We start from the raw sequence: 13,425 nt of genomic DNA on the forward strand, positions 1-13,425 counted from the left end.
ATCGATTGAGTGTTTATTATCCTTCAAGAAGAGGAATACCCCTTAATTTTTTTAAATGTTGGATTTTTTTCTCATAGGACAACAAAATGGTAGTTTTGGTCAACTTAAAACTAGTTCAAAATTCAAATGACTCTTTCCATGCAAGTAATATAGAGCAAAATAATCTGTCATTTCATCGAAAAAGAAAAAACGAATAGTACAAAGAGCATACCAGTATATATTTCAAATTCAAGATGTATCTATTATATGTGGCCTACTGTTGTTATTCTGGTTGTTTTGGTTTGTCAGAGAAACTTGTCCTATGTGCTGTCAAGTTACAGTTTCAAAAACCACTATTGATGTTTGACTTCCTTTCACCGATGAAAATTAGCAAGTCACATGAGCACAAAAACATGCACCTTGCCATCTTTGATTGGTTGGCATGTGTCTGCCGATAAAGAAAACGTAATGGTTATACAGTACTTGAATACATTAGTCCCCCAGTACTTTGTTCTTAAGTAATTGTGCAATATTTGCACTCTTTAAGGCTAAGAAAATGTCAGACATCACCCAGTCAATCACACAAAAAGATTACAGACACTTGACATCAGTAGGCACTTTTAATGTGTTGTCCTTTTTTCAAGTACTAAAATAGAACAAAGAAATAATTCAAGTCTTATGTCAACATAGTATTCCTTTTAACTATGCTGTGGTGGTAATCCATTGTTTCTTCAAGTATTGCATATGAAATATACAAAAATCGAAGGGCACTTGGTGAAGGCATCGTTTTAAAAGCAAACAAAATCTATGCATTTTCTAAAACAAGAACACACAAAAACATGTATTCAAAAAAAGACAGGTATAAATGAAGTACTTTGGAAGTACTGTAAAGCACCATGGATGGGGATTTGTGGATTTTGAGAAATCAACAAGCCTTCTCGTCGGCTTTCCAAGAGAAAACTTTTCCAAAAAGCTTATTCCCTGGAGGTGGTGTCAAAGTCAGACCAGATGATGTAAAACTGGCTCATGTCCCGCCTGTGTGCAAAATGTTCTTGGAAAGTTTCATATGCAGGCGATCCAACCAGGGCTTTCATTTGTCTGACCTGACGCTGCACTGAGAAGGAAGGGCTATGAACCAGCACGAGTGTACTTAGTATCAATCATTGATGTATCCCTAACACACCCCTGTCTCGCCAAGGTTCATAGATATCTCTTGTCCTGTGCTACGCAGAACCCAATCGATAATGCACGTCTGTCTCAACGATTCTGCTTGGTACAGCTTTGTGTCTATTGTGCAAACACGCATATTGCCCGATAAAATTATCACTTGTCCGTGGTCTTGGCTGATGCACCTGTATACAGAGCCAATGGCTGAAGAAGAACCCCATGTAGTTAAACGGGGAAATTGTTGGCTTAGTGGTTACTTGTGATAAGGAGTGTCTTTTTGCTGTCTGCGAACGGCACAGATGGAGTAAGGCTTGGGTTGCAAGGTCATGCCCAGTTTGGGTGCGACGGTGGGAATGCTTCCTGGAGGGAACTGCAGGTGGAACCTCTGGAGCAAAGTGGTAAAAAAGAGAAACATCTCCATTCTGGCCAGCTGCTCGCCGAGACATTGACGCCTCCCTGCAAAGATAGAAATGTGATATTTGATTATATTGTTTAGAAAAAATACAAATGCTTCAATCAGGGAAAACGTCTATGGAAGTCTTCAGCTGTGGGTTTAGAATAAAAACCAGAATTAGGTACAAAAAGAAGAAATACCTTTGACTTCAGAACGAAAATTCGACAAAGAGTCCTGCTACCCCATAAATGTCCGTCCTTAATTTTTTTTGCGTAACCTCTTCCATATCATCAGAGAGGCTGGCTTTTAGATGTTGAGGTCAAAAGTAAAATAGCAAGGGGAAAATCAACTTACACATTGTAACTTGAACGAAAAAAAATCAAAAAAGTGTGTGTAACAATAATGGCACCTGTTTTTAATATTTGTTTGCACAACCTTTGGCAGTAATGACAACTTTCTTGTAACTATCTATAAGCTTCTTGCACTTCTAAGTTGGTATTTTCCCCAACTCTTGACTTGAAAATAGTTCATGTTGCTGGGTTCTGTCCTCAATAACAAATTTCAGCTCAGACCAGATAGGCGTAACTGTGATGAGGATGCTTTTTTCCTTGTGAACAGCTTCATTGTGCTGAATGATGATTTTAATGCATGAGTCTTTTGAGTAATAGAACGAATCAAATCATATCTCAAGGCGCCACTGTAGTTACAATTGTTACCTTTTAACCAACTATTTTTTCCACCCTAAAAACAACACCTGCAACAAAGCTCCCTACATAAATACCTGAATAAAAGACAGTATACATAATGATATAAACAGTAAAATAGATATTCAATACTGGCCAAAAAATAATTTAGCATGGTGCCCTGGGATATATAAGTTAAATTCCCTATATAACATGCTCAAAGATCAAAACAATTATTTCTCTCATTAAAATGAATGGAAAGTCCGGCCCCATAAAAAAATGGCTTTTATTTTGTTTGTGTATCTCTCTATCTCTCTCTCATATCTATGCGTATCTCTTTTGATGTGCACGCATAAATATACACAATTTGACTCAAGTTTTTGGCAGTCAAAAGGGTACACCACTTCTGATCTAGGAGCATTTTGATGCCCAGGAACCCAAGTGCATAGATTAGACTAATTTGAGAACTGAACTGGTGACATTGAGGTCCAAAAAGACTACTAACCCAGTGAGAACGGCAGGAAGGCTTCCCGTCTTACAAAGTTGCCGTTACTGTCCAGGAATCTCTGCGGTGAGAATACGCCCGGGTCCGTCCAGTACTTCTCATCGAAGTGGACTGAATATAGGTTAGTAATCACCATGGTGCCTTTGGGAATGGTGTAGCCGTTGACGTGCGCCTCCTGGGAGGTAGCGCGGAAAATGCCCAGGGGGACGATGTTGCAGAAGCGCAGGATCTCATGCAGGACTGCTTCCACGAAAGGCATCCTCTGTTTGTCCTCCAGGGAAGGTGCTCGGCCGTTTGCCAGCACACTGTCGATTTCTTTGTGCACCCTTTCTGTACGGCAAAACATACACACAGTGCTCGTCATGAAGTTTCTATGAATCGGATAATCACTTTAGTGGATGCATTACAAATGGCTCGATTTCGGTACAGTTGCTGACCTTGTATGTTGGGGTACAGAGCCATGTAGAGCATGGCCCAACGCAAGGTGTTGGTGGTGGTCTCTGTCCCGGCAATGATGAGCTCCCCAACCGAGTATATGAGGTTCTCATAGGAGAAGGATGAGCCGGGCTTTCCCGAGTTCTGTTCCAACTCGTCCAAGTAGGCGTCCACATAGTGTCGCGGCACATGCGGCACTCGGCCTTTGGCATAACCTTCTATGACCCGCTGCAGGAAGTCGTACACCTCTAAGGCATTGCGAAAGAGCTTCTGGTGCTTCCCAAAGGGCACGTACTCGATCCAAGGGAAGGCGTTGTAGAGGAAAGCCCAGCTGCTCACCGCTAGCTCCACGTTCTCGCTGAAGATTTCGATCATGTGTTGGAAATTGCCGTCATCGTAGGTGAAGCGCTGTCCAAAGATGATTAGGTTGGTGATGTTGGACACAGCGTTGGTCACCAAGTGTTTGGGGTTGAATGCCTTGCCCTTGTGCTCGTCGATAGCGTCGACAAAGAACATGCATTCCTCTGAGATCTTTCTTTCGAAAAGCTTCTGACTGCTGCCAAAGTACCTGAAGGAGTTGCATGCGAGTTTGCGGTGTTCGATCCAGCTTTTGCCGTATTTGCAGTTGAGAAGACCTGTGGTTAAAGACATTATATGAGTTGAATGATTTCGTTTCATACTTCTGGTGGGTCATTGTGATAAAGGGGGCATCTGTGAATCAACAACTGCAGACTAAGAAACAACAAACTCTCTGCTCCAGTTGAACAAAGAGTTAATGCAACTATAATGCGGGTTCTTTTCTTACCTCCCATTTTGGTCATTTTCATAAAGAGTGGCAAGGATGGCCGGTCGGCGAATACTTCACTCTGATGGTATAGGCATTCCCTAATGCAGTCGTAGCCATTCAGCACTACAGTCAAAATGCCCCCAAGGTCCAGACTGAAAATCTGGACGCACACATCATTGTTTAAGCAATTACGAGGTGGGTCAAATGTATACGATCTATGCATCATAATTACTACTCAACTCATTGATAAATGTGAACTGAAAATTGCCTTTTACTTGTGTTCCGGAGTTAAAAGAGTTTCAATCCTGTCTCTTCATGGCACAGCGTCAATTCTTATTTGGCTCATTTCAGTAGGGTTTTAGCCTGGAATGGAGTCACTTTAGACTAATTTCAGTTAGGAGGCAGGGTACACCTTGGATTGTTCGCACCTTGACCAATAACGTCAGCTTTTAGGGCCCGTGGTTACGACAGGGGAACATTATTCAAAAGTTGATATTTTACCTGTTGACCCTTCATAAGCAAGTGGCTATTTTTGGTCTTTAAACAACTTTTTTCCCACTTCATAACTAAAAAGGAAACTTGTAGTGGGATCTTTTTCATCATTGATCAATGGGCTCTCAATATTATTTCATAAAATTATTGGTTATTGGAAAACAACCAATTTAAAATGAACAAAAACTGAGGTACAGACCCAAGTTACAATGAAATATATTCCTTTTTCACAGTACTATATTTAACTCATTGACAAAACTTAGTCGTCCAAAGCATTCGTGAACATTTAATGTGAAACTCCAAATTTAACACAACTAATTTTAATGTGCAACATTTGTTTAATCTATGCATGGATAGGGTTACTAACAAAACTGAAGCTGAACGAGCAGACGTGCTGGAACGGTAAGAGTTCAAGCCATATTTCGCAAAAGGCTGCATAACTTTTTTTTTCCCGACCCCTTTCTTTTGCAGCGATTTCAAGTGCTGCTTTCGTAACAACGCGTGCGTGCACGAGCGTGCACATGAGCAGCGAGACAATGACCGTACCTGTCCGTGAACTTCACTCTGCTTCTTGAGGAAAACGTGCGGCTCGGTAACCAGAGACATAATGTTCCCAATGACAGGGATGGGGGAAGGCCCGGGTGGGAATCCCGGGGGTCTCCTCTGCTTGACGAGCTGACGGAGCAGCAGCACGGCCAGGAAGGCGAAGCCCACGCCGCATGCCAACATCACTACGTGCACGCGCGACATGTGCGCCAGAGACGGCGACTGAAGGGAGACCATCGTTGGCCGGCCGGCTGGGCGCTCCGTCTCTTTGCGGTGCACCGCTCGCCTTCCTCTGTCTCTGCAGGCCTGGACTGCCCCGGCCGCGCTCTGGAGAACATATGTATCATCTTGCAAGCTTCCATCCCCCGCCTTCTGGGCGAAGATTGGACAGAATGTCAGCCGTGGTGCTTGAACTTTGCTCGCCTCCCAATCGATGTCAAACATCTTTTTTTAAAATTTATTTTATTTGCTATTATTTATTTTCTTTTGGACGCAACACCCACTGCTCTTATTCATTATTAGACAGACAGGCAGACGTATACTATATATACCACATATAGTATATATACCGTGTGTGGGTGTGTGTGTGTGTTTGTGTGTGTGGCACGTTGGCCTCACAGCTCAGGGGTCCTAGGTTCAAGTCCACCTGTGTGGAGTTTGTGTTCTCCACGGGCCTGCGTGGGTTTCCTCTGGGTACTCTGGTTTTCCTCCCACATTCCAAAAACACACATGGTAGGCTGATTGGACACTCTAAATTGCCCCTGGGTATGGGTGTAAGTGTGCATGGTTGTCCGTCTCCTTGTGCCCTGTGATTGGCTGGCCACCAATTCAGGATGTCCCCTGACACTGTCCCGAAGTCAGCTGGGATAGGCTCCAGCACCCCCCGCGACCCTAGTGAGGATAAAGCGGTTCAGAAAATGAGGTAAGAATCCCACAAACCTCATAGGTATTACAAAACCTTTAAATGTACTTTCCACATGTTAAGGCTCCTGAAGCATTTGGACAACCAATCAGTAATCAAACTGTCACTTTGTAATACTTTGTTATACAAAAAAAGCCTATTCTATCCTATTGTATGCAGGGACAGTTAGAAGTTTTAAACATATGAACATCACCAGGTGCTGGCTATCATTTCTGCGATGCTATGCCAAGCTCCTGCTGCAAATATATCACATTTTATTGACTTTTGACAAATTTGGCGGAATATCAGTACTTAACATTGACTGAAATACTGATTTTTCCAAGTTAGATTATAAATAAATTCATGGATAAATGTAGGGGTTTTGGGACCTATTTGTGTTTTTGTGAATGGGTCAAAATTGTCACAACTTTTGTTGCGCTCCTAAGTGGTATCATTATACTGTCCATTATCCGAATACAGTTGAAATTTGCATCCTTTAGTACTTAGAATAAGTGTTATTTCATTCATGCATTGGGATTTATGCCCCGTTAAAACAGTTATAAAGTGTTGTACTTGAAAGAATGCAAAAGCTACAGTATATCTATTTTTGCAAAGATTTCCCCAAATTGAACTTTGAGTCCAAAAGTCATGCTTTCTTTCGACATCTGATTCAAATTAAACTTGCGTTTATGTATGCTGAGCATACACACGTACCAATACATTGTTTATTTAATGCTTTGGCCATAAATTCAAAGAAGATAGAAGAAAAAAAAAAGCTTGTCATTTTGCTTTTTAATAGAAAAAAATAGGTTTTACCGGCTATGTGCTGATAATAGAGGATTATTCATATTTTTTGAATTATTGCTGGTTCAAACTTTGCCCCACTAAGTAAGTGGCTGCTGATCATCCAAATACCGGTGAGCAGTTCTGCTCAGGCACTACTACATTTTTAGGTCAAAGGTGAAGTTATGCACGACACTGCATACTCTTCAAGCTTGTCGACTTAAACTCTCAACCTGTCTGCAACTCTCTAGCTCTATGTATGCAAAAGATGTACTCACATAGTAATAGGAACTGTGGTAGCTCGGGTAGGTGTTAATCAATCTCAAAGTAAAGGAAAACCATTTTACATTTCTTTTTATTTCCCTTTCTCAAATATCCAATGTACACTTTTTAAAGCATGCCTTTAATTTGGCTTATCCCTGATTACTCACTGCTTATTATTCCCAAAGCTGTTTATCCAGCTGTTTCTTCCCACTGAGGCAGCTGGCAGGATTTATTTGGCCTCACATGGCCTGTTGCCGACCTGTGCCAATGACTCAGCTTTGTTACGGCTACCTAATGAGGATTTTCTTGCAAATCATGTACTTGCTTCCTGCCAGAACCCCTGACTGGAAAATCGCAACTCAGGAAGCATCAAACATCTGTCAAGTGTAATCAAATAAAGGTAAGCCAACCAAAGGCACGATCTTGTCAGTGTTTGGATTCATTGCAAAAAAAGATGCAAGGTTTTGCAAGGTGAAAAAAATACATGTTTGCAGATATTGGCATGAGTAGCAGGAACTCTGGCCACAGTCGAGGTGCAGAGAATTTTGAACCATTGTAAATAGGATGCAGAGTTACCATAAAATCTTCAGGCATCTGCTCGAAAGCAAACCGTGATCGGAATCGAGCAGTTTCAAGGGTTTATCAAATAGGTGTTCTCACTTCCAATTGGTTAATTCCCAGACACATCCGTAATCCAAATAATGGATTATAATACGCCTCTATGCTTTGATGTCCTATATCCTGGAATCAAACATGTGCTCTAGAAAATAACCGAGGGGCAGGATGCATCATAATGTTACTCAAGGGGGGATGTAATTAGCACGGATAAACTGAATAAAAGCTAATTAATTTTGTTTGAAACTAATCCCAGACGGAAATTGTTTTACACAATGCCAGTTGCTGAAAACCATCGTAAACACCATCTGAAGGCAGCTGTAAGGAACAAATATGTGTATGGTAGTGTTCAGTTCCCATGCACACAATATTTTCCATTACAACAGTATCCTTGTCTGTGTCAAATTATGAAGAAATACAGTTCTTTTTGAGATGCTGTAATAGTGAGGCTAATTTGAAAACAAATGATTTTTTTAAAGTGAGATTCCAGAGAAAATGAAATGTAGATAGATACTTTATTTCTGCTTATACTGATCTGATTTCTATATTTATTCATACATTTTTGTGCCAGAAAAGGGCCATATGCTTCAAGTAAATCTTGAATTAAACATTGGTGTTCAATTTGTTCTTTTTAAAAACACTAAATATAATATAACACTAAATATAATATATAACTACTGTGTTTTGAGATGCCCTCATGAAGCATGTTTGTGTGGGAATGCGGACAGTTCTCAGAACTCTCTTTCTCGGTTTCCGCATTCTCGCCACTAGTGGCTTTTCGCTTGATTTATTATATCCTTGGAAATCTAAAACCCCTTCTCGTAAATATGTCAAATTTAACCTTGAACAACCTCAGTGGATACAACTCTGCAGCACTGTTACCATTTTTTTTTTTTGCTGTATTTTCTGTTACTTTTGAAAGTATTTTACAGTGAATTATATTTTGTGTCTTTTAATTGCTGTCAATATGACCTGAACAGAATTTTCATCATCACATTTTTTCCAGATGAATCATAACGATAGCCAGGATGCAATGGCTAATAATCGAAGACATTTTGTATTGTATTAAAGCTTACTGAAGCAGGCGATCCAAAGTTACCATGGCAATGACAAGGATGGTATTGTATCAGCAAGATATTAAAAGACATTCACTATATAAAATTGCTTTAGTAAAGATACTAACATGCCTACTCCTTGATATTATAACAACAATTCCACACCGTCCTGTTTGTTTTTAGAATGATTACCCAGGCATTAATGTCATTGGTTTCTAACGTGTGTTTGTGTGTGTGTGTGTGTGTGTGTGTGTGTGTGTGTGTGTGTGTGTGTGTGTGTCTGTTTTAATAAGATTTGCCAGGTCATCTGATTGGCTGCCAGCAGACCATGAGCAAGTGACTAGGGAACCCATAGGAACATGCATATAAGCCTGTTCTCCGGGAGCGCTCGCCACATCCTCAACTGAGCCTACACGTCTATCACTCTCCAATAAAGTTCCACGTTAAGGTAAGTAGATAAGGAGTACGTTGTTATTCTCTTTTTGTTAGGAATGGTACACTACTTTCGATTTTCTTGGACCTTATGTATTTCATTGGCAGGTAATCATGACCACGCTCAAGTTCAGAACTCTTCTTTTAGTCTGCGTTCTGATCTTTTGTCAGATGTGCATCTCACAGGCAGTGCCTTCCAGGTAAGACCCCCAGTTAACAACACAGAAAGGAATTCTAGAAAGCACAAGTCATTTTACTCTTGAATCCCTTTCAGAAGTCGTGACGATCCCATTGCAGATGGAATAATTCTTTCCAATGATGACATTCAAAAGTTACTAAGAGCTATTAAAGACTTCATGCAGTTGGCTTCAGATGAACAAGACCGCCAAACAGCTGATGAAAGCAGGTAATCATTAATCAAAAGAGAAATCATACTATTTCTTCTGTTTCATGTGTCTTTGTCCATCTTTATAATAGATGGGACATCAGAAATACAGTCAAATAAAGGTATTTTTTTGCTATGGAGGGAAAAAAATAAAGTACACATTACGGTGACTGTGATCATGCATGACAATGTTAAGGAGGATGAAATCCATAATTGCATGAAAGAGTTTAATAATTGCTGGATAATTTGGTTGCATCCCATTTCATCGACTATGGAGGTTCTGTCTGCCATATTTATGTGTATCCTGCCATCACTCCATTGTCACTGTGAGCTGTCTCTGCATGTGTGTGTGTCTCTACCAGCCCTGCTCGATCCATGTCAAAGCGCTGCACTGGCCTAAGCACATGTGTCTTGGGCAAACTGTCCCAGGATATTCACAAACTACAAACCTTTCCCCGCACAGATGTGGGATCAATGACACCCGGGAAAAAGAGAAGTCTAGATGAGCAATATGAATACAATTAAATTATTCCCATTAGGACTTTCTCTTCTTTGGCCGTCTTGCTTGTTCATTCATCTCACCGATACATTTTATGTTGGGCTTTTTTTGCCCTGCTTTTCATCTCCCCCTGTCGAGAGTTCAATACCTACACAACATGATAAAAAGAGATAATAAGAGCCATGAGTTAAATTATTCAGTTTGTCTCCAGCTGTCTATGAATGTATTACCCCTCTTCATATCGCAACAATAAAATGTAACAGCAGCTTATTCATTTTGAAGTTGATTATTTTATTTTTGTCATTTGGAATTGTACTCTTTTTACCACCAAGACATTTAACAAAATACTTTTTAAAATATAAATATAGTTAGAACTCAACATTTGGATTTTGGTTGAGTTTAAGTATTTTCACCATTGCCACTTAAAACATTTTAAATATTACATCAATCTGAAATAACCAAATACATACCCGTATACAATAAGTATTTGTTGCATAAATTGTCCTTAAACAACCAATCATTGTTTTTAATTTCAAATATTATGAAATGTCTTTCAAGCAACACAACAGCACAGAAGAGGGGGTGCAACACGGCCACCTGCGTCACTCATCGCTTGGCCGACTTCTTGAGTCGATCCGGGGGCTTGGGGCACCGTAACTTTGTGCCCACCAGCGTGGGGGCGCAGGCCTTTGGCAAACGGAGGCGACGCAGCCCCGAGTCAGCCTAAAAGTGGGAACATGGTACGACCGCTCGATGGGATGTTGGATCGATTTTTGAATGTTCACTTTCTCATCATTTGATAACTATTTGTTTGTGGGAAAGTATTTTTCACATGCACGCACTCTACGGAAAGGCTCTCTCATACCTGCACCTAATATTACATAAGTACAGTCACATATTGCAAGACTACTTATATTATTTTTCATTTTTACAGAAAACCAAGACACTGTCATTCATCACTGAGTAACTCACACAGACTAAAACAGTGTCTTTACCATTATATAATACTCATGATTTCAAGCCTCAGATTTCAGACTCACTAGTTTGTAAAAAGAAATTCTTAATGGTTTTGTGTCTTTTTCCTGACTTCCAGACTTGCTGTAAAGTAGGGTAAACTAATTACTCCCTTTTATTTTCTACAGATAAAGAGCTGCATCATCTACGCTGCTTATTGCACATATGGAATTATGTTTTTTTTTGTGTGTGTTTTCGGACCATCGCTGCTATTCATTGTTAAACTGAATAATACAAATTTAAATTATACGGAAAACAGGATCAGAATGTGAGTTGAAATGGGAGGATGGGTTATGCGGCCTGTAGACCAACTGCCCTAGTGAGCCATTATGAGCAGTATCGTGTGTTATAGTTTTTTAACATGAACCCTACACTATACTGTTGCTACTGTGTGCATTCAAATAAATCTTGCCTATTTAAAGTATTTAATGCAAAGGTTAAACGTGTTTATGGCTGTGACTAAGTAATATAATCTATGTAATATTTTTGTGTTGAAACCAGTAATAAATTGTATTTTAGCTACACAAGGCATTTAAGACGTATTGTTTGTGTGTGGGTGGGTGTGTGTGTGTGTGTGTGTGTGTGTGTGTGTGTGTGTATTTGAGCAGGAGCCATAAGCTTTTTTACATGTTTCAGTTCCTTTTCTTATGGATCAGGGATAGAATTAATGCATCAATTAAAATTTTTCTATAAATAAATTGCCAAACATTTGACTGTGTCTGTGAGACACAGATATTGTGATCAAAAATAGACTAGGCTTCAGCAACCCCCGCAAACCTTTCGTGGTATGGAAAATGAATGATTATGAATATATATTATCTCATTCATTATTATACATAAACCTGACATTTTAGATGTAATTATGAATTAATCGTAGGCACCCTTTTTAAATAAAAGGTGAGTGAATGAAGTGGCTCGGTGGGTTGAGTGGTTAGCGTGTCGGCCTCACTGCTCTGGGGTCATGGGTTCAAAGCCAGGTCGGTCTACTGTATGGGGTTTGCATGTTCTCCACAGGCCTGTGTGAGTTTCCTCTGGGTACTCCGGTTTCTTCCCACATAGCAAAAATATGCATGGTAGGCTGATTGGACACTAAATTGCCCCTTGGGAAGGGTGTGTGTCTCTTCTGGTCCAGAGGCAACTGGGATAGGCTCTAGCACCTCCCGCAATCCTAATGAGGATGAAGCAGTTCAGAAAATGAATGGATACATGGATGAATGACTTTTTTTTAATTGTACTTTTGTGCCCAGAAGCTCAGCAAGTCGTTGTTTGATATTGTTCCCTTGTTGCAACCGAATGAAAAAGCAATCACTAACAACATTAAATTCCAATTGGAAAAATATACAGAAGGCATCAGTTGTCCCGTCCCAAGTGCATGAGCGCCTTCTAGTGTCCCGTCTGCACACATGCACGGGTAAGCATATTTTCTTTTCTATTTTTTTTGAGTAAAGTTGAAGTGTGAAATCATTTATTTTTACGGCACTTTAGAAGACCCCCGTGAGTGATAACACTGCCGTGAACATTGTACTTTAACAATTTGCTAAAGTTGTATAATGGCACAGACTATGGACTTAATCGTAACATTTTGAAACTTCAAGATGGGGGAAAACACCTGTTCTCTCTTTTTAAGGTGATCTTTGGGCCTTTATTTTCAAACTTGGAAACGTCAATATTTAGAAAAACATTGTAGTGGTGGATACATATCAGACCCAACTGGATCAGTTTCCTCACAGATGAGATTGCTCTAACCGTAACGTCTCCCGTCCCTCGAAAAGAAAGTCGAGTTTTACTATCACAGGGTTGGACTGTTACGATCTGGGTGCGGACCCCAAAGCAGGTGAGGTTGTGAAGTAGTACTTTAAAACAAAATATATATATATATATATATATATATATTTGGCTAGTCACGTGACCGGCAAGCACTGGCGAGTTCCGGGTCGGTATCATTGTCTTGGTTCTGTAATCTGTAAACTGATAGTACGATCCAGCAGCATGGTCAGGTTCCTGGTGGCCTTATATACTGCTTAATGGGTGATGGCTTCCATCTGGTGTTACTCCACCCATTAGGGGCTGGGCCTGTGATTAGGTGACAGGCACACCCAGCCACCAGTTTGGTCAGAGGCCTGACATGGATGGCCCTCGTAAGGGACCTAAATATCCAAAGCATTGCCATATTTCGGACCTCTGTGATAGCTGATCCTCTCTCTCTCCTGTCATCAAATACCCTGCAATGCAACCAAAAAGGTGAGTTACATACTTCTAGGAACTGATCAGTTATCAAGCTATTCCAAAAGGTGTTTTCTGACCTCAATGAGCTTTAATTATTCAACAACCTCTTTCCCTTCATCTTACATAATCCATTGTTTATCCCATTCATCTTTAGTTCTGTCTATCTTCAGTACATATTTTGCAAATTTGATACTCTTCCCTTCATTTATTCTTGAGTTTTCCTGAACACAAACATACAAGACGGACAGACAAACATGTTGGAA

The 13,425-nt window shown here is 40.3% G+C and overlaps 2 protein-coding genes and 1 long non-coding RNA gene across 10 annotated transcripts in view; 2 read left to right on the plus strand and 1 right to left on the minus strand.

Annotated features, from left to right (window-relative positions):
- Positions 1–592: 592 nt before the first annotated feature.
- cyp2r1 (cytochrome P450, family 2, subfamily R, polypeptide 1) lies at positions 593–5,348 on the minus strand. Its single transcript, XM_077712645.1, has 5 exons — positions 4,989–5,348; positions 3,969–4,110; positions 3,166–3,798; positions 2,729–3,058; positions 593–1,602 (listed from the first exon to the last, which is right to left on the minus strand). Exons 1-5 carry the CDS (start codon positions 5,223–5,225, stop codon positions 1,400–1,402), a joined length of 1,545 nt encoding a protein of 514 aa, XP_077568771.1. The 5' UTR covers positions 5,226–5,348; the 3' UTR covers positions 593–1,399.
- A 3,534-nt stretch (positions 5,349–8,882) lies between these two features.
- On the plus strand, positions 8,883–11,337 carry calca (calcitonin/calcitonin-related polypeptide, alpha). 3 transcript variants are annotated; one of them, XM_077713530.1, is made up of 5 exons: positions 8,883–9,054; positions 9,147–9,238; positions 9,313–9,444; positions 10,481–10,662; positions 11,065–11,337. In XM_077713530.1, exons 2-4 carry the CDS (start codon positions 9,153–9,155, stop codon positions 10,647–10,649), a joined length of 387 nt encoding a protein of 128 aa, XP_077569656.1. In that variant the 5' UTR covers positions 8,883–9,054; positions 9,147–9,152; the 3' UTR covers positions 10,650–10,662; positions 11,065–11,337. The 3 variants fall into 3 exon arrangements, with proteins under 3 accessions (XP_077569656.1, XP_077569657.1, XP_077569658.1); XM_077713531.1 differs by having other exon boundaries at positions 9,316–9,444; XM_077713532.1 differs by lacking the exons at positions 10,481–10,662; positions 11,065–11,337 and adding an exon at positions 9,786–10,056.
- A 1,655-nt stretch (positions 11,338–12,992) lies between these two features.
- Positions 12,993–13,425, plus strand: part of LOC144194817 (uncharacterized) — a 67,485-nt gene continuing 67,052 nt past the window's right edge. For all 6 annotated transcript variants that reach the window (XR_013325985.1, XR_013325992.1, XR_013325988.1 and 3 more), the window contains exon 1: positions 12,993–13,177. This is a non-coding gene — a long non-coding RNA (uncharacterized LOC144194817). The remainder of the gene's footprint in view (positions 13,178–13,425) is intronic.

The sequence above is a fragment of the Stigmatopora nigra genome, chromosome 3 (assembly GCF_051989575.1).
Source record: "Stigmatopora nigra isolate UIUO_SnigA chromosome 3, RoL_Snig_1.1, whole genome shotgun sequence".
Taxonomy (NCBI): Eukaryota; Metazoa; Chordata; class Actinopteri; order Syngnathiformes; family Syngnathidae; genus Stigmatopora; species Stigmatopora nigra.

Coding starts and splice junctions, on each gene's coding strand:
- calca (XM_077713530.1), top strand. CDS start 9,153: ATGACCACGCTCAAGTTCAGAACTCTTCTTTTAGTCTGCGTTCTGATC. Junction 9,239..9,312: donor TCACAGGCAGTGCCTTCCAG/GTAAGACCCCCA, acceptor AATCCCTTTCAG/AAGTCGTGACGATCCCATTG. Junction 9,445..10,480: donor CAAACAGCTGATGAAAGCAG/GTAATCATTAAT, acceptor ATGTCTTTCAAG/CAACACAACAGCACAGAAGA.
- cyp2r1 (XM_077712645.1), bottom strand. CDS start 5,225: ATGGTCTCCCTTCAGTCGCCGTCTCTGGCGCACATGTCGCGCGTGCAC. Junction 4,111..4,988: donor AGAGTGAAGTTCACGGACAG/GTACGGTCATTG, acceptor GTGTGCGTCCAG/ATTTTCAGTCTGGACCTTGG. Junction 3,059..3,165: donor TCTGTACCCCAACATACAAG/GTCAGCAACTGT, acceptor TTTGCCGTACAG/AAAGGGTGCACAAAGAAATC.